Source organism: Dysidea avara, chromosome 11 (genome assembly GCF_963678975.1).
Source record: "Dysidea avara chromosome 11, odDysAvar1.4, whole genome shotgun sequence".
NCBI classification, from domain to species: Eukaryota; Metazoa; Porifera; class Demospongiae; order Dictyoceratida; family Dysideidae; genus Dysidea; species Dysidea avara.
The window spans coordinates 7,777,059-7,800,485 of record NC_089282.1 but is presented as its reverse complement, the minus strand read 5'-3'; the positions used below and the strand labels follow the sequence as shown (position 1 = coordinate 7,800,485).

Genomic DNA, 23,427 nt, shown 5'->3' with positions numbered 1-23,427 from the left:
CACTCGTGATAGGCGTCTTCGTCTACAAGTGCCTAACAATTATCAAGACACAAAGTCCAAGATCATTAATGTTGATTTTGTAACTATGCAACTCCTAAATCATGCACAATTCATGAGAAATCCATTATCAAATCCAGTATCAGTGGAGTAAATTATGCATGCAATTGCTCCATTTTCATTTGTGACATGACCATGGACTTTAGGTCTTGGCACGGTAAGATATTATATCCAACCCTGCAGCTGTCATTTTAACTTTCTGATTGATCGATACTTTATTATATTATGAGTACACCTTAGCTGAACCTACTTGACATAACTACTATAATGAGGTGGTCTTATTTTTGAGGTGGTCTTATTTTTAGAGGCGGTCTTATTATACGGGTGGTCTTTGTTAAGAGGTACCTGGTAATATGAAGTTTTGAACAATTTTAGTTTTTCAGTTTCAGTTTTTCAGTTCCAGTTTTCAATTTCCACTGTCCCCTAATTCAGGGCACTTTGGGACCTTAATTATTATAAGGTGTCCTAATTACGTGGAAAGTAACCGTTACCAAGTGTCGAGTTGTCATCATTTTAGTGGCCACATTAACACGTTCTGCTACAACCTGTACATGCCTTTTACCCTAATTGAACAGTCAATTTAATGTTGTGTACACAGATACAACCAAACATGACAGAATTGAAAATACAAGTACACTGTACTAAGAGAATTATTTTACGTAATACAGTGATTATATTACATACAAAGTATCTTACTTACAAATATATTAGTTGTTCAAAATACGTACATATTCCTTTACAATTATACTTTGCTCTGCACTTACATTGTAAACACAAGTGATAGAGCAGAACTATTGTAAAAATAAGTCTATGTACAATATAAAACAGAATTATTTCGATTTTCACATAAAAATGTTAATTCATTGTAAACTCCCAGTCATGGCAGCTTGACTTTCAGGATCAGAGTTCTCCTCCATACACCCATCACTCTGTATGGGAGAAAGGGTAGCATCATCATCGTTACATATAAAAGTTCTTAGTCCTAAGGTGTATATATTAAAATACCACATATAATTTGATGACAATACAATGAAATAATTTGCCTTGGGACCAAACTGTCCTGGGCTAAACTTAAACAGGTGGCTACATTAGGCAGGTCATTTTGTACACGTTTATAGACTTTTACAATGGCCAGTTAGGACAGGTGACCTAACGTTGTGTAAACACTACATTGGTAATAGTACTCTAATAGAACATTCACATGTGTCCCTGCAATACTCTCAATAGAAGGTTCATTATTGTGATGGATTGTGATCGAGTAAATTGTTAGTTCTTTCATGTTACCTACAGCACACACACACGCGGATGCACACACACACATACATACACACATGCACGCGCACACACACACACACACACCCACACACACACACAAAGCAATGCAAAACACAGCTATTGCTGCTCAGTGAATGAGTGCCTGTACACCACTCAAGCACTCAAATCTTGTGCAAGTAAATCCTCCTGCAGCAGGACTATTAACCTGTAGGCCAAGTTTCATGGAGAGAGGCCGATGTTCCACCACAACCTCAATAATGTGACAAGGACAGTTGGGCATTTGCTGACACCTCCAATTGTACGGATGGATAGACTAGAGCAATGTGAGTAGAGTTTCTTGCTCAACAAAACAACAGCAATGCACCCACCCACACACCCATGTGATGGATAAGTACCTGACAATTGTCTACTCCATTATATAACACCAGTGTACAATGTTAATAAAACATGACACAGAACTGAAGTACACTAAACAGTCAGTTCTCATACATAGTGTGCACATTATTCATAGCTAGCTCTACCAAAAAACTTGCAGTGCCAACAAAAACTACAGAAAAGTTACCAGACAGTGGTTAACATCTACATGTACATAGCTAGCCTACAAATAGTACCAAACTAACATGTATGTTCTCCATAGCATTAACATAAGATCAGACAGAAAAGAGTACTAACATTTTGGATGGGGCAACATCAGTTAATACAATGTGATATCAATCAGGTATACTCAGTTATTGGTCAACACCTTATTCTGCTTTACTTCTAGTTCAAAAGGCAGATTGGTTTACACAAATTATTACTCACAGTCTACTATTTAGTGTACTACAGCACCGCAACCAAATAAAGGAAGTAAATTTTGTGGTACATGATTATGTAGTATGCTATATGGCATATAATCAGCTCACATCCCTATCCCAATACAAGCTACAGTGGAACCCCTCTTAACAGACACCCCCGAATGGCAGACAGCCTCTTTATAACGCAATTAATAAAGTCCCAAATACAACTTCCAATACCTGTGTGTATTAATGCTCCCTCAATAGCGGACACCTCTCTATTTCGTAAACCGGACACTGCACAATTCCCAGATATGGCAAGCACTATAGTACACCACCTCGCCAATCGTGGACACAAGTAAGAAAGGTTCATTGCCAGTTACAACTATCAATCAAACCACATCATTTAATTCAGAAAGTACTGTCTCTGTATTGCCTATTCTACAAAGTGCGAGACAAAGCACCAAAGTTACTAGAAGCCATATGAATGTATATACAAATACTGCTATTAATGTTTTTACTCGGGTCTTCTGAAAATAGTAGCTGGTACACTTTAAGAATAAACTGCACTACAGGATAAACTACATAATCTGTATAGCCAACTATCTTGAGAACTGATCAAATATGGAGTAAACTGGACAAGTCTTTATGGGAACATGTATAAAATTTTTGTGGTGCCTAATTGTCTGGATAGTGTAGTAGAGGCCACACACTGTAAGTAACCAATGTACCATAACCCATCTTGCTCCAACACTTGGTCTAGTCTCGTGCATTAAAACTGACTATATATTTTAAATTTTATAAACCCCTCAAATAAAGGACATATTTCATTTTCCCAATAGTGTCTGTCTTAGAGGGGTTCCACTGTATACCTATATAGTAGCATGTAAGAGTGGGACAAAAATACCCTGCAATGTGCTGCAAGTACTGTGCAAGTACTAAGACATTACAACTTCAATTGTAAGTCTACAATGTCTACTGATAAATTAGTTTTGGTTGATGAAAAACTACACTTGCAAATGCTTCACAGTTCTGCAAGAAACGTCTCCTTGTTTACAATAAAGAACCTTTCTTTCATGGACACAACAGGACAAAAGACTTCAATTCATTTCATGTGTGATAAAAAGGTTTCAACCCCAGAGGAAGTTTGTTACTTGTCATGTGATCTTACCCTAACACCTGTATAAAGTATTCTACAAAGGATTTCAAATAACACTACCAATTTCAAATATCATTGTTAGGTTGTGTAATTACACATGGCACTTTGTCATAGTTATGACATACGAGTTCAACTTCGGAGCATTTGGGCCAAATCTTTTTTATTCAATTGTAATGCCAAGCAGTAGATGCTGTTACTCATGTGTGACACACATGCAGTTATTAATGACCTACCTGATAACCACAAATAAATATTAATTTTGTGGTTAACAATGAGGTAGTGACAAACATGCTAATGAAATTTTAGTAGGAATCACACACCACACTCCTACCTGTTATAATACACTACCTAAACAAGTAGAGCTAGACAGACATGGTTTACTAAAGCTTCCACAGCCACACAGTTACAGTGAAGCACAAAAACTACGCTATTGTGTCTTTGTCACCACAGGCCGGCATTTTCAACAACACATTCACAAGGTCATAATGTAACCACAATTTATCCAAATCAACAACTGATTAGCTATCACTGATTGGCTGGAATGTACACAAACCATGTTACCTTACCCACTAAAAGGTTTTACACCTACAGCTTCTTTATGAACAACTCCATGACACAAACAAACCTGTATCATAAGAGCATAGATAGTATATGATAAGAGCAACCTGTATTTACTTTTTAAAATGATGCTTCTAAATCCGTACAATACCGGAAGAAGAGTTTATCAAGACACACGGTAGTGTGTCGTGTGGCCCAAGAAGGGGTTTTACTCTTTTCACCACCTTTCATAACCCTTACCAGTGTTGCCATGCTGTGAATAAAGTTCATGGATTTATGAACTTTTTGTCTTGTTTATGAACCTGAAATAATATAATCTATGAACTTTTTATGAACTTTTGGCTGGTTTGTGAACCTGAAATAATCTATGAACTTTTTTATGAACCTGGAGTAATCTGTGAACTTTTTATGAACTTTTGGCAATTTTAGGTGGTAACCTTTTTTTTTTTTTTTTTTGCTCTTCAGTGCCCTACTAACCCAGAGATCCACCTATTTATAATGTGTAGGCTAGTTTTCGGAAAGTGACTATGGATTTATGAACTTTTTATGAACAAATTTATTTTTTCACAAGAACATTTGGAGCAAATCATCTGGCAACACTGCCCTTACGTAATATTAAGCTCAAAAGCATCCAGACTTCCTACTGTAGTTGTTGCTCTCTCTCTTCGACTTTAGGGCACGCATCTAGTAGTTGCCGCGAGTAGTCGACTTTAGGGGATGCGTCCAGTAGTTTCCGCGAGTAGTAGACTTTAGGGGAAGCGTCCAGTAGCTTAGCGTTAGGGTTAGAGTTCAGCTTTGGTTTCTTCTTCACCTTTAGGGTTAGGTTCTTCGTTAGTCACATTTATAAGATACAAAAGAAGAGAATCAAGGAAGCTAGCAGCGGTAGCATAATCGGTAGCACACTGGGATCCTGGGTTCGATCCCCCTTCTATACTGCACTTTTTTTTTCGCCTTTTTGGTTCACCATTTTTTGTCAAAGTTCTGTAGGGTTATGAAATAGGGTGAAAAAAAAAAATAGGGTGAAAAGAGTGATACCCGCCCAAGAAGCCGGCGCGCAACACCCGTGAGTATATTGGCAGGAAGAAAGAAAACGCAATTTTTGTACCTCCGTAGCTCTGTGCTGCTGTTGGGCGCAATCTGTGAATTTGCGCAGTTTATAAATTGCGCTGCGCATTTTGTGAATTCATAAAATGCGTAACAATTTATGCAGGTGTCGCGCTGCCATATGGCAAGGCGAGATGCGACACGTACAGCCTGTTGTATCGGTTTCCGACTTTCTGTCATTCCAAGTGTTGGATCACGAGATTTCCTCGGGGCAATGTATGCGAGGTGTGGAGTTTCACCGGCTATGAGTTTGTGAGGTACGTCAAAAGCGAGGTCAAAAGAGGGTTGCAGAGAACCGGCTATTCGAAAGGTTCTGTAGAGAAGATATCTTGGTCCCAACCATACCTCCAAAAATCAAAACAAAACAGTAACGGAGGAGAAGGTGCAGAAGATCATGTTTGATATCAGACCGTTTTGAATGGAGTGGAAAGAAGTTATGCTCTAATTAGCCCTGCCTTTCATTACTACAACAAAGAAGTTTGTTTTGTTAAACTACCCAGAGCTGAAGTTGGAACAAACAAAGGGTAAGAAACTTTGTGCCTGTCCTTCATAAATTACAGAATGAGAATGACCATCATTTAGTTGCAACAGTTAAGAGATTTTATGACTTAGTAGAACGTGTGTATTCAACTGAAAATGGACATGTAGACTACAAGAAAATACTAGCAGAGATATGGAAGTATAGTGAATTATGTATGCTATCATATTCTCAAGCATCACAAAAATTTATAGCCACTAGTCATACGTTGTGGAGATGGGTGATACCAATATTCTGTACTGAACAAGTAGTTCGGTTCCCAAGTTTATAATAATGCCAAGTTGTGAAGGACAAGTCAGGCTGGATTTTAGCTGATATTTTTGCAAGAGACCAAACCTTTCTGGTCCCCATCGACCTATCAATTTATGGAGCCCACCTATCAATTTTCTGATATATTAGTTTGCAAAAAGATTACGACATTCTAATAGAACAGTCATTTGTTCTAATAGAGCAGTCAGTAAGTGATCTCAGAAGGAATCTGTAGGGGCATGCCTCCAGACCCCCTAGTAAGACCATGTGTGTATTTTGCACACGGTACTCAGCTTTACAACTACCTGGAACAGACCCCCTGCTACGGGCTTGATGTCTTCACCGTTCAACGTTGCTTGGTACCTTAATTTGGCATACTGCAGTACGTATAATGAGAACACCATGGACCTACTTGAGTCTTCCTTTATGTATCTTTGCTGACAGTGGAAGGTGTTGATTTGTGGTAGCTAGCACCATGTAATGGCTTCCCTCAAAATTATTATAATTATACACCTATTAATTGCTTCAGCAATCAGTTCGATATACATCATCACATTGTGTCATTTGTACCATTAAGTAAACATGTACGTGTTTGTTCATGTTATGGTAAAATGTATCTATATTAGCTTAAATAACCTTCTTGATGAATAGTTGGATTTCTTTGTGAACCAGCAAATTTCTTTTCATCATCTGTTGTATTATACCGACGAGTTATGATGACTGTGTCACATGAATTATAATGTTTGTTTATTTAGAATCATTGGATGACTATTGTCAATCTTGTGGAATGATTAGTTTGAATGATGATACAACTGACATGGTGAGGTCTAGTTATGCATACAAATTAATGTATGGATTCCATAGGTCAGGTGCAATAGTTGCTCATGGGGGTACCATGAACTGTGTTTAGGAAGACATGTGGCTATAGCCAGGCAAGATGAAAATGAATGCAACTTTTCTGGGTCTTGCTGTTCATCAAATGGAGCTGTACCTTTATAACTCAAGTATTGGAGCATACTTAGCTATATGTGTAACATAGCATACCTGATTCCAAACACTATATGTTTGCACTAATAACTGTATCACACAGAGGTGACATTATGTAGCTAACCACGTGTTGTGTTACATCTGAATGCATGGAATAATGTGAGAGTGAAACTAACTACGTGTACCATTTAAGGCTGGACATTAAAGATATGATGTTGGACTTGGGTTACAATGTACCAAACCTTATGTGCTGATATTCATTTCATTGCTTGTGCAGTACTTGCATGTGCTGGACAACTGCTAGGAAAAGTAAAACATGCAGGCTGGACTGTGCCCACCAATATCAGCTGATCAAAACGAATGGCTTAGCCTACCACAAATGCTGTAGTATACGTAGCGGCAATACTGAGAGAGAAAGACAGTGCACCTTATCCAGGCCAGCTGCAGAGTACGCAAAGGAACCTTGGAGGGAGAGATAGTCGGGTAGAATGCGTCTTCAGCCGGTTCAGTTTATCCATGTTCCTTCAGCTAGTATAAAGGGGGTAAAATGAGAAGCCTGTCATTCCTCCCTGTGATACGTACTTGAATCGGCCAAGAACGTAACAGCGGTACCCAGTTCATAAAATGCGCAGCTCTTACGGTATAGTTCACAAACTGCGCAAAAATTGTTGCGCATTTTATGAATTCACAAAATGCGCAGCGCAATTTATAAACTGCGCAAATTCACAGATTGCGCCTAACAACTAAGCGCGACTTCAGTCACTCGCGGCACGCTTTCGTGGTTCTACTCTCGGCGAGCCCGACTCTCGGTTCTATACTCTTCAAAGGTTAGCTAATATGTTATAACTACCCTATGTGCGTACTTTAGTAGGAATGTATATGTTTGCATGGCGCCAGTTTGGTGAGAAAATCAGAACCTTGGGCAAGACTCTGCCCCAGTTAATTAATTTTTTAAAGAAATGATGATTAATGATAAGAACAAAAACAAAATCAATTAGTCAAAGTCCAGCTGCAGGACTCCCTCAGCTACTGTAAGGGAAACATCATCTTTTACTGGATGACCGGCTGCCTTGAAATGTTGAATACATAAAATCACACTGCAAAGTAGCACAAATGACAAACAACATCTCAACCAATCCATAACCACTGAACAATGTTCCTCTCATTTAATACTGAGCTGCTCTGCAAGTCTCTTATAAAAAATAGTGGCTTCATGAGCCATCCCACCAGAGGCACAAAAAATCAGGGGGGTGAAAACAGCATACTTCACTTCTCTCAGCATACTCCCTCTTCTTATTTGCTTCATGCTTTCAATACACAGCAGACAGGGAAGAAGCTCAATTGCTGGATGCATTCAGATAGAACACCCTTGTATCAAAAAAGGCATCCTGTTATATTTTATTTATTATTTGGGGGGGAAGGGCAGACAGCAAAGCTGATTAAGCCCAAACAATTATAAGTGCTGTACAATCAAGTCTGAAAATGTAGCTAAAGTGTTCGGTTCAATTAATTGTATAGTGGCAGTGAATTCCATTCCCGGATGGTTCTGTTGTCGAGACCAAAAACCCTGTGCTTTTAAATCAACCCTAGCAAAATCCTCCACATTTTTATTTATTTATTTTTTAAAATTTATTTATTAAGGCTTTACAGCACAAGTGCTGAAGGTCTGTAGGACACCTGGTCCTACAGCCTGTTTAAAGTTGTTACAGAAAGTGTGTAACGACTTTAAACACTACACCAGTGTGTAGCAAGTTGTCACATTTGCACTTTGATGAGTAAAAGTTTTCCCACTCAAAGGTTGCAAAGGAACACACCTCAGTGAGAAGCTGCGCAGTGAGATCTCTCACCTCATTATGATGATGGTTGGAAAGCCACCTGCAGAACAAATCATAGAATACTCCACCAAGAATGGCTTTCCGCAATGACGCTTACCAGGTACACTAGGCAAGGCCCAACCATACCTAAGACAAAGAGCATCTCTAAATTCTCCTTATTCAAATAAAAGCCATGAGAGTCAACTGGTATAGCAGAAAGCTATACAACACAATTATGTAAAACCGACACTTCTTGATACTTTTGAATAGTTGATACGGGTGACCTGACCTTGGGACTGACTCAAGGTGTCCAAGTCAGTTTACATGCTAAGGGGTACTTTGGGACCACTATAGGCCGCATAAACTTAATTATTAGTTTCTCATTTCTGCTCGCATGCATCATTGTTTTCCTTACCTCATCAGCAACTTTTTGTACTACTGATGACTGAATGCAGCCATTAAGCAACTTTTCTAGTTAGCAACTAGTAGCTAAGAAAGTCGCATTTCAAGTTATATTTCATTTCTAGAGGTTAGAGTGAACTAAGAAAGTTGCATTGTATTATGTTTGCAGATCATACTGAGTTGCTATAGTGACCTTTCTGTGGTTAAGCATACTATTCAAACTGATGTAGCGAATGTCTCTACTGAGCTGGTTGTTAACAAGTTGCTTGTGTCAGAGAACTGGTGGAAAGAATCTTACATTGACATCTATTTTAAAGCAGGTCTGTACTACTAAGTATTTAGGAGTATATTTCAATCAACATCTCACTTGGCAAGCTCACGTGAATTATGTCCTTTGTTGGAAATTTTTTACTGTTAATCACGTTAAGCCTGGAGTACTTCAGTTGCTATATTAAGCTTATACTTTACTGGGTCCAGATTACTGTAGTTCTGTTTGGTCATCATGAAATTCTACTTGTACTCGTCGTCAGGAGCTCATACTGTAAGTGCCACAAAATGATCATTGACTCCTTCAAATTATCTCTGACTGAAGGCTGCAGGTTTTCAGGATATATAGTCAACAAGATCACCTCGTAACCATTTACATGGAAATTTTCTTATGCTGTTGGTTGCTCTGGTAGAAACTTAATTACATAGATGGCATGTTCCCAGTGTGAGAAATAATTTTGGTAAACATAGGGACGTGGCCATTTGGAACAGATTGCCTAGAACACTATGGTGATGCTAAAACTGTTAGCTATTGTGCAATGTAATTGTTATTTTGTTTTGTGTATGTATGCATGTACATCATCTTGTATGTATTCAGGGCACCGCTTAAATTTTTGACTGATGCTATTTTCTTTGACTAAATAAATTAGATGAAAATATGTGAGCTGTCTAATTCAGGTATTTGATTGATAAAAACAAATATAAAAATCTTCACCCTCCCCTCCTGCCCGCATTGAGGATGAGATAAGTTTACTTGGCCTTACAAAGTGTCCAGGTGTCCTCATTTTCAAGAGTCCTGATTAACAGGTTCCTTTTTATATACTGCATATGCTTTCACACATGCATGTACATTAGCTAATAGAGCTGGGAGATAATTAAGATCTAGATACCTAAATCACTTATTGTAAATAAGATAACAAATTTGCTTATCAACATAATAGCAACTCTTTGTAAAATGGAAAAACTTGTGGAAAGGTGTCAAACAAGTTGGGGAAGTCATAAAATTACTTGACTTTATGTCAACAAGTACATATGTAAAACTGTGTTTACAAAACAGTCCTATGTCACATTATTATTAAGATAATATCGTTTATTGAGATAAGATGATTGTCTCTATAGTCAATTGCAAGATATAGGTTTTACCATTATCGCACAGCCCTACCAGCTAAGTATTCAGATGCAGCCTTAGTCTCATGTGACCAGACTGCTTTTTTTTCTCTTTGTCCCCACCAAACAAAAAAAGCATTTGCATCATCACTACTATACTGTGACCTAGTCTGGGAAAACTGGTCTTATCACCTGGGTCACATTTTGTCCAGGGATCTGATCTGGATTGGATCAAATGTGAAATGGATTAATCAGTTTGACAATGTGGACATGTTAATAGTCTAGTCAGGTCAGGCTACATACAGTCCAGGCAGGATTATGTGTTACTGTCTGTACACATATTTGGAGACTAGCTCATTTATCAATGGGTGTATTGCAGTCTGTAGGCATGAATGAATCCTTGTCCATTGCTGTCTGCAGTCTTATACGGAGCCATGCCCACTTATTGGAAATGTGTGGCATATGTGGAGCCACACTAATTTTTTAGCAAGGTGTACTGAAGTTTGTAAGTATCCATGAAGCCACACCCAGTTATAGGAAACATGTTTTGCTGTTTGTAAACTTGCGTGGAATTTGTGCCCATTGACTGATTGTAATTGTATGCATAAAACTTTCCTGTTTAGCTATCATATACTACTCATTTACTCAACTTATATTAATACACTAGTGAAGCACCCAATTGCCTGTATATCCAGTGATATTTGCATTCAGCGGCTTTCAGCCTCCTATTTCCCTTTAGGTAATTCCATGAAAAAAATTCTGTGAGATAATAAAAGTGTGGTGATGCAACACTCAGTGCATTGCACAAGATTGATATTTTCTAATAAAACAATCAGTGTGTAGCGAATACTCTAATTTTGAACTAAAGATTATTGCTGGGGCAGAGAACAGTTCTTAAAAGTGGAGGGGTAGGGGAAAGCCATGCTCTCAGGAAGTATTGGGGGGTGCATGCTCTCACAGGAAACGTACATCTAGTTAATGTGTGTACATGCATGTATTCACCCTAATATTATTATTCATAGGAGTTGACAACCACAACAAGAATCATCACAAGTACTCACCCCGCAACATCTAGAAAGAGTCACTTCCACTATGAGAGCGTGTACCCATCAATGCAAAAATTGTCTATTACTGTTTGTAATTCTTCTTGTAACTCTTATGGCATTGATCCTTGTATTGGTAGGTTCATGGCATTTTATGCAGGGACAAAAAGCAAACTACATGCACAGAGAATTGTGGCAGTTTTTAGAGGAGTTTACAAACAAGTTAGGTACCCCAAATCCAACACCATGGTCTTTGAGACTATCCTGGTCCAGCCAATTGTCATTTCATGGTGATCAGGTAGCACCAGTTATCCTAAAGATGTCAAACTTTGGATTAACAATGAAGGCTAAAAAACAATGGTACAGTAGTGAATTCTTTGCTTTTCCTGGTGGATTTAAAATATGCATAAGAGTTGATATAGCCAGTTATAACAACAGCAATAACGGTCATGTTATTGTTAGCCTTCACAAGGTAGATGGTCCTTATGATACTGACCTGTTAGAAAAATATTCTTTGAGAGGAGTTTTTACATTAGAGCTACTCAACCAATGGAGTGATACTGATCATCACACTAACATTGCAGCTTTTGTTAGTCTTCTTTCTCTTTATTGTGATAGATCATCTTGGAGTATATCTTGTGATACTATTGCTCAGTATATTGTGAATGATTCTGTATATTTCAGAGTTTCTTATGAACATCTATCAAGCATATTGTGGTCTCATATCATTGGGGACATCAGTTGGACTGTGGTTGGTTATTTAACAATATCAGTGGTGTTTAATATGGTCATATGGGTACTAAAGAAAGATTTCATTTCTTCTCCAATTGCTGTATGTGCAGGTGGAATTGTTATTATAGGAAGTATCTTAGGAGCTATAGTATGGATTGTGATAACTATGTTATTAACAGGAATTGTATATATCTGTTATGAAGGGTTTGTACACCCAATGGTGGGTACGTCAAAGAAACACCATGATCATTTTGTTCGGCTAATGATAATGTGTTTCATAATGAATGGTGCACTTGCTAGGATATATTTAGTAGATGTGTTGTCTATATCAGAGATTGTACCATACATGTATTAATGTAGTTGAATATTGTGGTAGCTAGTTGTAAGTATAATATTATGTGATCAAATTAAATATCATAAATAATATTGATGTATTTTTGTTTGCTTAGCTACTTATAATAAAGCATACTAGGCTGGAGTGCTATGCCAACATAATGCTAGCATATTTAGTAGGGGATATTTCAAACTGTGGAGCTACATTCCATGAAAATAGATCGATATACTCCTAATGGAACAGTTGGTGGAAACTGCAATAGAGATAGCTCCTAAGATTGTTACTCTCTAATAGAACAGTCACTTGTAGTGAAATTCTCTAATAGAGCATCCATTCATTCTTTTCCAGATATCCCAGTTTGATACCTCACTTTTCGTATCTTTAATGAATCTACTTGACACTTTGCCGCATCATTGTACCTGTAACAGCTTTAGGCTGTCTAGCAATATGTTGCCTTTTTCACATGTCACGTAATGATTTGTCTAGTTGTACCAATTGTAATGGTAGGGGAAGATTCAGGGGGTTAAGGGTTCCATCAATTGGTCAGGCAATTAAAATTGAGTTTCCATTGATTTGCAAAGGTATCAAAGGTTCATACACCAAGTGCTGGGGGTGGCGACAAGGGCAGTCCATCTAGCCAGGGGAAAAAAGAAAAAGGTTCATATCAAAATACTATAATGGAGCAGTCAACTACCCTAATAGAACAGTCACATTTCACCTGTATAATACAGTAAAATAGCATAAACGGTGATACTGTGTCAGCAGAAGTAGCCTATATTAATTAATCAACACGCCACTAACTTTTTTTGGTAAAATTGCATGCCAATCAAATTTTAGTTATATAATTTTAAGAGTGAAACAACTGTGCAATGGAAAATATTATACATTGTCTCCTATCTCAATACATTATCTATACCTATCTCAATAATTTTGTTGCATAAATTTTTATGACTACTATCGAAATATAATAAGCTTGTAGTTACACTTATCATATATCTATTCAAGTTCAAGAATCCATTATACTTACAGTGTAATTATAATTTCTTTGCTTGATATACAAGGTGTACATAATAATGGTTATGGTGACTCTCTACATTCCAGCAGGCACCTTAGGACTATGCCAAAGTACATGAGGTGTCAGGATTTAAATGTATACACTGGTAATGGCCAGTTGGCATGGTTATCAAGGTATGAGCTTTTCAGGGTGTCTCTGAGGAGCTGTATGTACATGTGTGATAATTGCTTGTAAACATACAGTGCTACAAAATACTATAGGTACACATTAGTACTGTTGTCATAACCACAGCCTGATCTTGTCAGACTAAAAAATGTGCATGTCAGAATCAGTTGGTAATAGCTCTGACCTTTATACAGTACAAAAATTATATATCAACATTGCTTCTGGTAACTTTCATCAAACTTGCACCAACTTCTCAACATATATTAAGAGTTCATGGAAAGCACATTATTTTGATTAACTATTCCAATAGAACAGTCATTATTATCCAATGCACATAACAATTTATTAATTATTTAAGGTACTTTGGGACCATTACCAAGTGTCCTCATTTTAGTGGCCACATTAACATGCTACACTGCAAATATACCTGTACATGTCTTTTAATTAGCCTAATTGAGCAGTTAATTAAATGTTGTGTACATATGTACAACCAAACATGACAGAATAGAAAATACAAAGAAAACTATTTTACGTAATACTTTGTATCTTACTTACAAATATATTAGTTCAAAATACGTACATAATTCCTTTACAATTACACTTTGCTCTGCACTTACATTGAATAGTGCAGAACTATTGTAAAATAAGTCTATGTACAATATACAATTTGTTTACAGTATAAAACAGAATTATTTCAATTTTCACATGTTAATTCATTGTAAACTTCCAGTCATGGCAGCTTGACTTTCAGGATCAGAGTTCTCCTCCACACACCCATCACTCTGTATCGGAGAAATGGTAGCATCATCATTGTTACATATTAGTCCCAAGGTGTCTTTTGGTCCCAAGGTGTATATATTAAAATACCACATATAATTTGATGACAATACAACAATAATTTGCCTTGGGGCCAAACTGTCCTGAACTAAACTTAAACAGGTGGCTCCATTAGGCAGACCATTTTGTACACATTTGTGCAGACTTTACAATGGCCAGTTTGGACAGGTGACCTTACTATATTCACATGTCCCTGCTCAATAGAAGGTTCACTATTGTGATAGATTGTGATGAGTGAATTGTTACTTCTTTCATGTTACCTACAGCACACACACACGCACGCACGCACGCACACACACACGCATACATACACATGCATGCACACACACCCACACACATGCATGAGCACGCATACATGCATGAGCACGCATACATGCATGAGCACGCATACATGCATGCGCACACACATATGCGTGCATGCACACACACCCACACCCACAAAGCAATGCAAAACACAGCTATTGCTGCTCAGTGAATGAGTGCCTGTATACCACTCAAATCTTGTGCAGGTAAATCCTCCTGCAGCAGGACTATTAATCTGCAGGCCAAGTTTTATAGAGAGAGGCTATGTTCCACCACAACCTCAATAATGCAACAAGGACAGTTGGGCATTTGTTGACACCTCCCTACAGATGGATAGACTAGAGCAATGTGAGTAGAGTTTCTTGCTCAACAAGACAACAGCAATGCACACACATACATGCACACACACACACCCACACACCCACACACACACACCCGTGCGATGGATAAGCACCTGACAATTGTCTACTCCATTTTATAACACCAGTGTACAATGTTAATACAACATGACACAGAATTGAAGTACACTAAACAGTCAGTTCTCATACATAGTGTGCACATTATTCATAGCTAGCTCTACCAGGGCCAACAGAAGGTTACCAGACAGTCCACATGTACATAGCTAGCCTACAAATGAGACTACTACCAAACTAACATATTTGTCCTCCATAGCATTAACATAAGATTAGACAGGAAAGAGCATTAACATTTTGGATGGGGCAACATCAGTTAACACAATGTGAGATCAATCAGGTACACTCAGTTATTGGTCATTCTGCTTTACTTCTAGTTCAAAAGGTAGATTGGTTTACACAAATTATTACTCACATCTACTATTTAATGTACTACAGCACCGCAACCAAATAAAGGAAGTAAATTTTGTGGTACATGATTATGTAGTATGCTATATGGTATATAATCAACTCACATGCCTATCCCAGTATATCACCTATATAGTAACATGTAAAGAGTGGGACAAAAATACCCTGTGCTGCAAGTACTGAGACATTACAACTTCAACTGTAAGTCTACAATGTCTAATGATATCAAATCAGTGAAAAACTACACTTGCAAAAATGCTTCACAGTTCTACAAGAAATGTCTCCTCGTTTACAGTAAAGAATCTTTCTTTTATGGACACAACAGGGGAGTATGAAAACCCGGAATGTCGGATCAGCCGGAACAGTGTTATTTTTGCAATTGGAATCACGTGCAAACACTAGCATGCCACAGATTATAAATACTCCATCGTGGAATAAACAAAATTTGTATGCTAATGTGCTCTATATAATCCTTACTTCATGTAACAACTTTACAGGGTACACGATAAATCAACAGGAGAGCGAGCATTAATTGGGATGCATGTAAATGCATCCTAAAACAACCTAACTATCTCAGCTACACTCCATACCCTTAACTAAAGGATTTAAAAACCAACTTCTAGCTAGTACTATGCTAACTTGCCACATGGCACTGTTGTACAATGCGTTTGTATTCCTTGTACCAGTAAGCCTGACTCTAATAAATTCGGTCACTGACCATGAGTAGGCTAGCTAGCTTGTATAAGTGTAGCAAACTATGTCTTGGGATAGTAGCGATTGTATACTAGGAATGGTAAGATAAAGTTGTGGCTGAGAAATATTGTTCTAAGATTAATGATTTTACGCGTATCCGAATTATTGCTTACTCCCATGTTCTTCGTGGTGAATCCTTTAGATTTGTTACAAGTAAGGATAATATTGTAGTTGACAAATTTTGTATATTCGTCAATGGAATCTTTATAATCTGTGGTATACTATAGTACTTGCATGTGATCCAATTGCAAAAATAACACTGTTCCGGCTGATCCGGGTTGTTCTGGCTGATCCGGGTTTTCCATACTCCCGACACAACAGGGCAAATAGACTTCAATTCATTTTATGTGTGATAAAAGGTTTCAACCACAGAGGAGGTTTGTTACTTGTCATGTGATCTTATCCTAACACCTGTATAAAGTATTCTACAAAGGATTTCAAATAACTACACCAATTCCTAACATTGTTTGCCAATTGTTAGGTTGTGCAATTACACATGGTACTTTGTCACAGTTATGACATACGAGTTCAACTTTAGTAAAAGTATGGAGCATTTGGGCCAAATCTTTTTTATTCAATTGTAATGCCAAGCAGTAGATGCTGTTACTCATGTGTGACACACAGTTAATGACCTACCACAGGTGATAACCACAAATAAATATTTGTGGTTAACAATGAGGTAGTGACAAACATGCTAGAGAAATTTTAGCAGGAATCACATACCACACTCCTACCTGTTACAGTACACTACCTAAACAAGTAGAGCTACTAGACAGACATGCTTTACTAAAGCTTCCACAACCACACAGTTACAGTGAAGCACTAATATTACACCATTGTGCCTTTGTCTAACACTCCATCCTTATACAGGGACTTGTAACAACACTTTCACAAGGTCATAATGTAACCACAATTTATCCAAATCAACAACTTATTATCACTGATTGGCTGGAATGTACACAGCCATGCTAGCTCAACCACTACAAGGCTTTACACCAACAGCTTCTTTATGAACAACTCCGTGACACAAACAAACCTGTATCATAAGAGCAACCTGTGTTGACCCAATTTACTTTTTAAAAATGATGCTTCTAAATCTGTACAATACTAGAAGAAGTGTTAACAATATAATGCATGACAATACCACAAAGGTGTTGATGATAAAGTTATTCATAAACACAAATAAATAGGTCAGGGAACATTATAAACATGTTAAAAGCAATCTTCTATTTCAGTATCATGGTCAATAGAATGGTACTGTTTTAAACCAAAACAATCTGATACTTCAAAAGCAAGATGAAACTCCAGATTCACTCACTCAAACTATGTGTTGATTTCATGTCACTTCAGACTATTTCATACTAGATACTGCTAAGACACTTCCACTATGATACAGAACCAAACACAATAACACTACAGCCCTAAACCAAACCACATGCATGCATATGGACTAGCACGTAAAAAGAGAACATCGACTTATTTAAGAAGTGCAGACTATGTTCAAAATCATAAAACAAGTATTTTCAACACATGGGTGATAACTGACACAAAACACAAGCAAAGCCTCCAGTAACTGACAGCTACTGCCACCCAGTGAACCAGCACCAGGATACCTATGTACCTACCACTCAGAAAAATACTCCTGGGACAGGACTAGTAACCCACAGCAGGATAGTCCAGGTCTCACACAGAGAGGCCACGCAACAGCTACACACACTCACATAGCCAAGAATAAATCAGAATGGTTATTATGCTTTGACTACTAGGGAAAGTGATTTCAACATGTTGTATGCACACAGCGAAGCCTACAGGTTCTAAATAAACTTCCTGACCATCAGCTGAGCATTACAGAAAGGTCACTTGTAAAAAGACTACCATTGGGTAGCAAGGACATTTTTTAAATGACCAAAGCCTAACTCTATTACAGATTGTGTACAGTAATTTCTCTAAGCACCAATTGATGGAATATGCTGGAATTATGCACAAACCACTCGCGTGCCTCTGCAAAATTGATGGTCTACCATTCTACTACATTATTATTATTATTATGAGCACAAGCAAATAACACAGACTGCTAATACCAAGAGTTTACAATAGAGAGTTTTAACAAAGCCATAGAAGATTCTGCTTGCTAAATATTTCACTAGTCACTAACAGCAGACCCAACACACACATAGCTTAACAGATGATTACACACTCACCATATCATATGACTCAGACTGAAGATGTTTTAAATGTTCCATTTCTTCATCGTCACTGATTTCAAGATCAGATAATACCTCACCAATATCCTACAAAAAACAAGATACACTGTACAGACTCAGTAGACACAAAACCCTGGCTGCAACACTCCTACAAATACCAATTGTTACACTGTAGGTTGAATAGTTATACACTCTGACCAGTAACATATGGCCATACAATATATCATCATTCTAATGTCTAGTCCAAAAAGCCCTCCTCCCCACCATGAACATTTATTTTCGAATAGTGATGTGCAGCACTACTTGATAACCATCTAAAAATTCCAAAACATGCACATTTTTTAACCAAGTGCTATTATAGAGCAAAACCTATTAGTCGTAGCCCCAAAATTAGCCAAATCTTTTTCATAAAAGCATGAAACTTTCCACATAAATAGTATTCCTCATGACATGTATTTTTGATATAGTGCCATCGTAGATTTGACCTTTGGTGACCTTTACGGCCTTTTTTGCCCAGAAATTTGATAATTTCTGTCTTTATCTCCCTGAGGCATTACTTGACATACTAAAACATGGTACCAAAGTAAAGATCTTGTTGAATGAAACAACTTGGTAGTTAATAGGTAATTCCATTTTGAAGTTATGATTATTTTTATCGTCTCCAAAATTCTCTGAGTTTACCTGCCCTTGGGATGTAAATTACCCATGGAGAGGTAAATTATCTCAAAATCCATGGGTAATATAAATATAAATGATCATAACTTTGGAATAAAATCACCTATTAACTTCAAATCAAACTAAGTTGTTTTGTTCAAAAAGAACTTTATATTGTTGGTACCATGTTTTAGCGAGTTAATTAATGCCTCAGGGAGATAAAGACAAAAATTATGAAATTTCTGGACAAAAATGGCCATAAAAGTCACCAAAGGTCAAATCTGCGATGGCACTATATATAAAAAAATTATGTCATAAGGAGTACTACTTACATGTATGTGGAAAGCTTCATGCCTTCATGAAAAGGTGCACGATTTTGCATTGTGACGCTACACTATATGTAAAACATTAGTAAAGCAAATACCTGTAACAAGAATATTTATTAGCATTTCACATTTAATTATGACTTGTGTGCTCATCTTGTTCATTCTGTACTAAAACATTTTAGGATTTATTGCGTGCCAGTGATACTGACTGCAACAATATCACATCCAAAATTTGTACACATATAAACACATAGACGGATGATTGTGTAGTTTGTGTAGTACTGTTTTCTTTTCATTATACTATCTGTTTGTTATTGTACTGAATAAATAATATTCTATTGAAGAACCACACAATAGTTAGCATTGATCAATAAAGGGAAGAGTGTTTGTTCACCAGATATGTATATTTTCAATTTATCTTTATTCACAGCAAACTATACACTATACACAGTATGCTGTAGTTCAGTTGGCAAGTCTACAGCTTTAGTAAAACATCAAACAACATGCTATTAAAGTCAGTCAAAAAAATCAGTGTTAAAACTGAATGTATGAGAAATAATATGCTTGACATATCTGTTTCAGGATGTGCATTAAATAGAGTATGACACATACTTTACTGGTACATGAACATTATATGAAACTTACTGGATCATTTTCTACCATAGATAGCCTGTATTCTAGCTTGTGCTTATCAGCATGTAGTCTCTCTACTTTGTCCAGGAGATATTCTCTGTGCTTCTCCAAGGAAGATAACTTCTCTTTCAGCTGCTTAGTTTCTTCTTGCTGGCCCTTCAATTGTTTCTCTAGCTCTTCAACCTTGGTATCACGAGATGACAGGTCCTTCTGTGCCTTCTCAAGTTTGCTGTTGAGTTGACGTTTTTCCTACAAAAAACAACAAATGAAAACTTTAAAAAGTTGTTATGGCAAAGTAAATTGTAAGTCTATGAGAAATCTGAGAAGCTCAGATGGCATCTGAAGACACTGATAGTATTCACATCACAGTGGGGGTTCTGTTTACCATAGGAACTGTTGCTAAAAGGAAGATTCACTATAGTTACAAGTATGTCAGTGGTAGGAAGTAATGGAGGGTTTCCTAGCTTCTTAACATGTGAAGATCAGGTATACAAGATAAATATAGTGTTGTGAATGAATAAAATGAATAGTTAAGACTACTTCCTGGAAAAGACATGCACCATGCAGATGAGAGGCATACAGAGTAGGGAATGCATACACACACACGATACACAAACACACACGCATGCACACACACACACACACACACACACACACACACACACACACACACACACACACACAGAGGGAGTTGCACGCTAAGTTGCACTACTCTTCACTACACTACACACCTGTGTGAGGTGATCAACCTTAGCTGTCAAGTCTGGTGGTGTAGGTGATAATCGTCGAGCCCTTACCTGTGTACAAACACAGAGGACATAGACCATCACTAAAACATGTAACCATCCCAAAACTAGCCAGACCTACCCATACAACACTACTGACTAGTAGTAGCTAAAGACATACACATCACTGTACAAGTGATAATTTGCTTTTTGATTATGTTATACACATTAACAGTCATGAAGTCAACTGAGGTTTCAGTATCATAACTAAGTGGCCACAGTTACAACAATTTGTACAAGGAATGCACAAATCATTCACTACATGAATGCACTCATGTGCACAGATGGTATTTCAGAAGCCAACACAAAAATTAAATAGCATTCCACTTACCACTTTCCCCCCAGCAGTACTTGATACTGGGCTAATACCTTGATGCTGTAAAACACACTGTCAGTAAACAAAATATACCTATAGACCATCAACTTACATCAGCCTGTAGTTCTCTCTTTAATTTTAGTAGTACAGTTTTTAGGGCTTTTACCTCCTGAGCCATCCGTCTGTATTCGTCTGCCTCCATTGACACAGCTCCTTCAATTTCCTCTAAATTCAATTCACCTATAAGTTGACCCAACTCAGAAGTCTTGTTAGAAGTTCCAGCCATTCTTATATAGTATGGTGAATGGCGATTACTGCCACCTTCCTTAGGAGTTCTCTTAGTTACAATAGGTGTAGCAGTATTACTGTTCATGCTACTACTACTTGTTTCAACATATGCTGTACTAGACTCAAAGCTGCTTGCTTCATCACCTCTTACTGGTGTTTCTATTGATAAAGGACTAGTTGGTGCCATGGGAGTCTCTGTGTCAAACAATGGACTCTCCGTGTCCCTGTCAGAGTGCTGGTATGAAGTGGTATCATCAGTACGTATGTCAATAGGACTAACAGAACCAGTTGAACTAATACTGCCTCTGCTACCTTTGAGTTTGAATGAAGATCTTCTCACAGGGACATTAGACTTGCTGGTCCTGTCATATGGAGATGGAGTCTTTCTTGCAGGTATTTCTTGAGTCCTTGTAGATGGCTTGTTGGTCTGTGGCCGTTTAATATTGGTACGAGGCTCTGGATCATTTTGAGACCTCTGGGCCCACTGCGTAATTCTTGACGCTAGTCGTGCTAATGCACTGGTCTCTTTTGAAACTTGTTTTGTTTGTGGGCGTTTGCTAGGCATAGTTGATCTACGAATAAAAGTGTATGAACTTGGCTCATTAGGACTTACTGATCTTGAACTACTCTGGCTCTGTGACCGAGAAGATGTAGAAGAACTTTTCTGCATACCATAGGTTTGTCTGTTTCCTGAAGGCTTGGAGAAGATCTCAGCTTGTCTATCCTTCTCAAATGCTTTTTTCACTTCTTCTGGAGTTGAAGCAGAACTTGTCTTGGAAATTGGAACCCGTCCATTATGAGCCTTCTTGGTTCCAACATTAGAATGTGGCCTTGCTGCTCCTGAACCAGAAGTCAGAGAATTTGATGAAGAATTTGATGACAAGGCTCCACTTTTGCGTTTGTTAGCAGGAGAAGTAGATGTTGAAGACGGTAAACTCCTAAAGTTCTGCTCATTCATTGAGTGTCGGTAGGTAGATGTATCCTCTTTAACCCTACCTTGCCCACTAGCCTTATTCCTGTACACAACTTTGTTGTGTTCAGGGGGTACTGGAGTTGTGCTCCCTGAGGATGGGGCAGATCTACTACCCAGGGAATTAGCTCTGTGAAGTCCCAAAGTTTTGGGTGGCCCTAAGGCACCTGGAACAGGAATCTTGCTTAGTCTCTTCTTAGCATCTACCGGTTGGTAGGCAGCCAAACTGCCGCGCATAGTCACTGCTACCGTAGCATCACTTGAACTGCTCATTTCGTTGTCACCTTCACTGCTGCCACTTGTAGCGAAAAAGGTTCTTACATCCGACTTGACCGCGTTAATAGACGGTTGGTTGTGTCGAGGACTGTACTTGGCGTTATGACCAGGTTTCTTGATAGTAGTGGTGCTTTCTATTCCTAGTGCTCCTACGAAAAAGACCGTATCAAAGTCAACATAATTATAAGACGACCTTATCATAATAGTTCGCTATTTATGATATAAAGTTAATTCGCTTCTAAGTGGGCACCATATAGAAACCAGGCTCGCAAAGTTATTAGGGAATTGTCAACAACAGCGAGCTACAAAGTTTACGACTTTCTCAGAGCACTGTATCAATGAATAGAATTACTATGGCAATTCAATCGATATTGAATGATAGTAAGTTAATCACTTCTAGAAACAAGATTATCTAAGCACGCACCACAACACTAACACAATCAGTTATCTCTAAACCACTGTAACACGAACACTATCACTAAAATGAATCTTACCTCGTTGAGAAGCCATTGACAAGACTACGCCCTAAAAATTTCGCGCATTCAAGCAAAGAGGTATCCGGAATACGTATACTAAACACTACCAGTATAATTATTATGTCAATTTTGATGCTATACTGAGCATTAGTTCTTCTTTGTGTGCCATGATTTGGTCATAATATAGTATATGGTCAAACTCATGT

The 23,427-nt window shown here is 37.8% G+C and overlaps 1 protein-coding gene and 1 long non-coding RNA gene across 6 annotated transcripts; one reads left to right on the top strand and one right to left on the bottom strand.

The window, feature by feature from the left end:
- Positions 1-899: 899 nt before the first annotated feature.
- On the bottom strand, positions 900-23,299 carry LOC136237600 (uncharacterized). 5 transcript variants are annotated; one of them, XR_010692578.1, is made up of 7 exons: positions 21,324-23,071; positions 21,227-21,271; positions 20,842-20,907; positions 20,123-20,359; positions 18,495-18,584; positions 14,595-14,676; positions 14,146-14,361 (listed from the first exon to the last, which is right to left on the bottom strand). XR_010692578.1 is itself a non-coding variant. In XM_066027807.1 (7 exons), the coding sequence occupies exons 1-7, from the start codon at positions 23,253-23,255 to the stop codon at positions 14,293-14,295; spliced, it is 2,094 nt and encodes a 697-aa protein (XP_065883879.1). In that variant the 5' UTR covers positions 23,256-23,299; the 3' UTR covers positions 14,146-14,292. The 5 variants fall into 5 exon arrangements, 4 of the variants coding, with proteins under 4 accessions (XP_065883878.1, XP_065883879.1, XP_065883880.1 ...); XM_066027807.1 differs by lacking the exon at positions 14,595-14,676 and adding an exon at positions 23,240-23,299 and having other exon boundaries at positions 21,324-22,894; XM_066027808.1 differs by lacking the exon at positions 14,595-14,676 and adding an exon at positions 23,170-23,253 and having other exon boundaries at positions 21,324-22,894.
- LOC136237606 (uncharacterized) lies at positions 5,290-6,635 on the top strand. The gene is made up of 3 exons (XR_010692582.1): positions 5,290-5,450; positions 6,469-6,533; positions 6,578-6,635. It is a non-coding gene; the product is annotated as an uncharacterized lncRNA (long non-coding RNA).
- Positions 23,300-23,427: the final 128 nt, after the last annotated feature.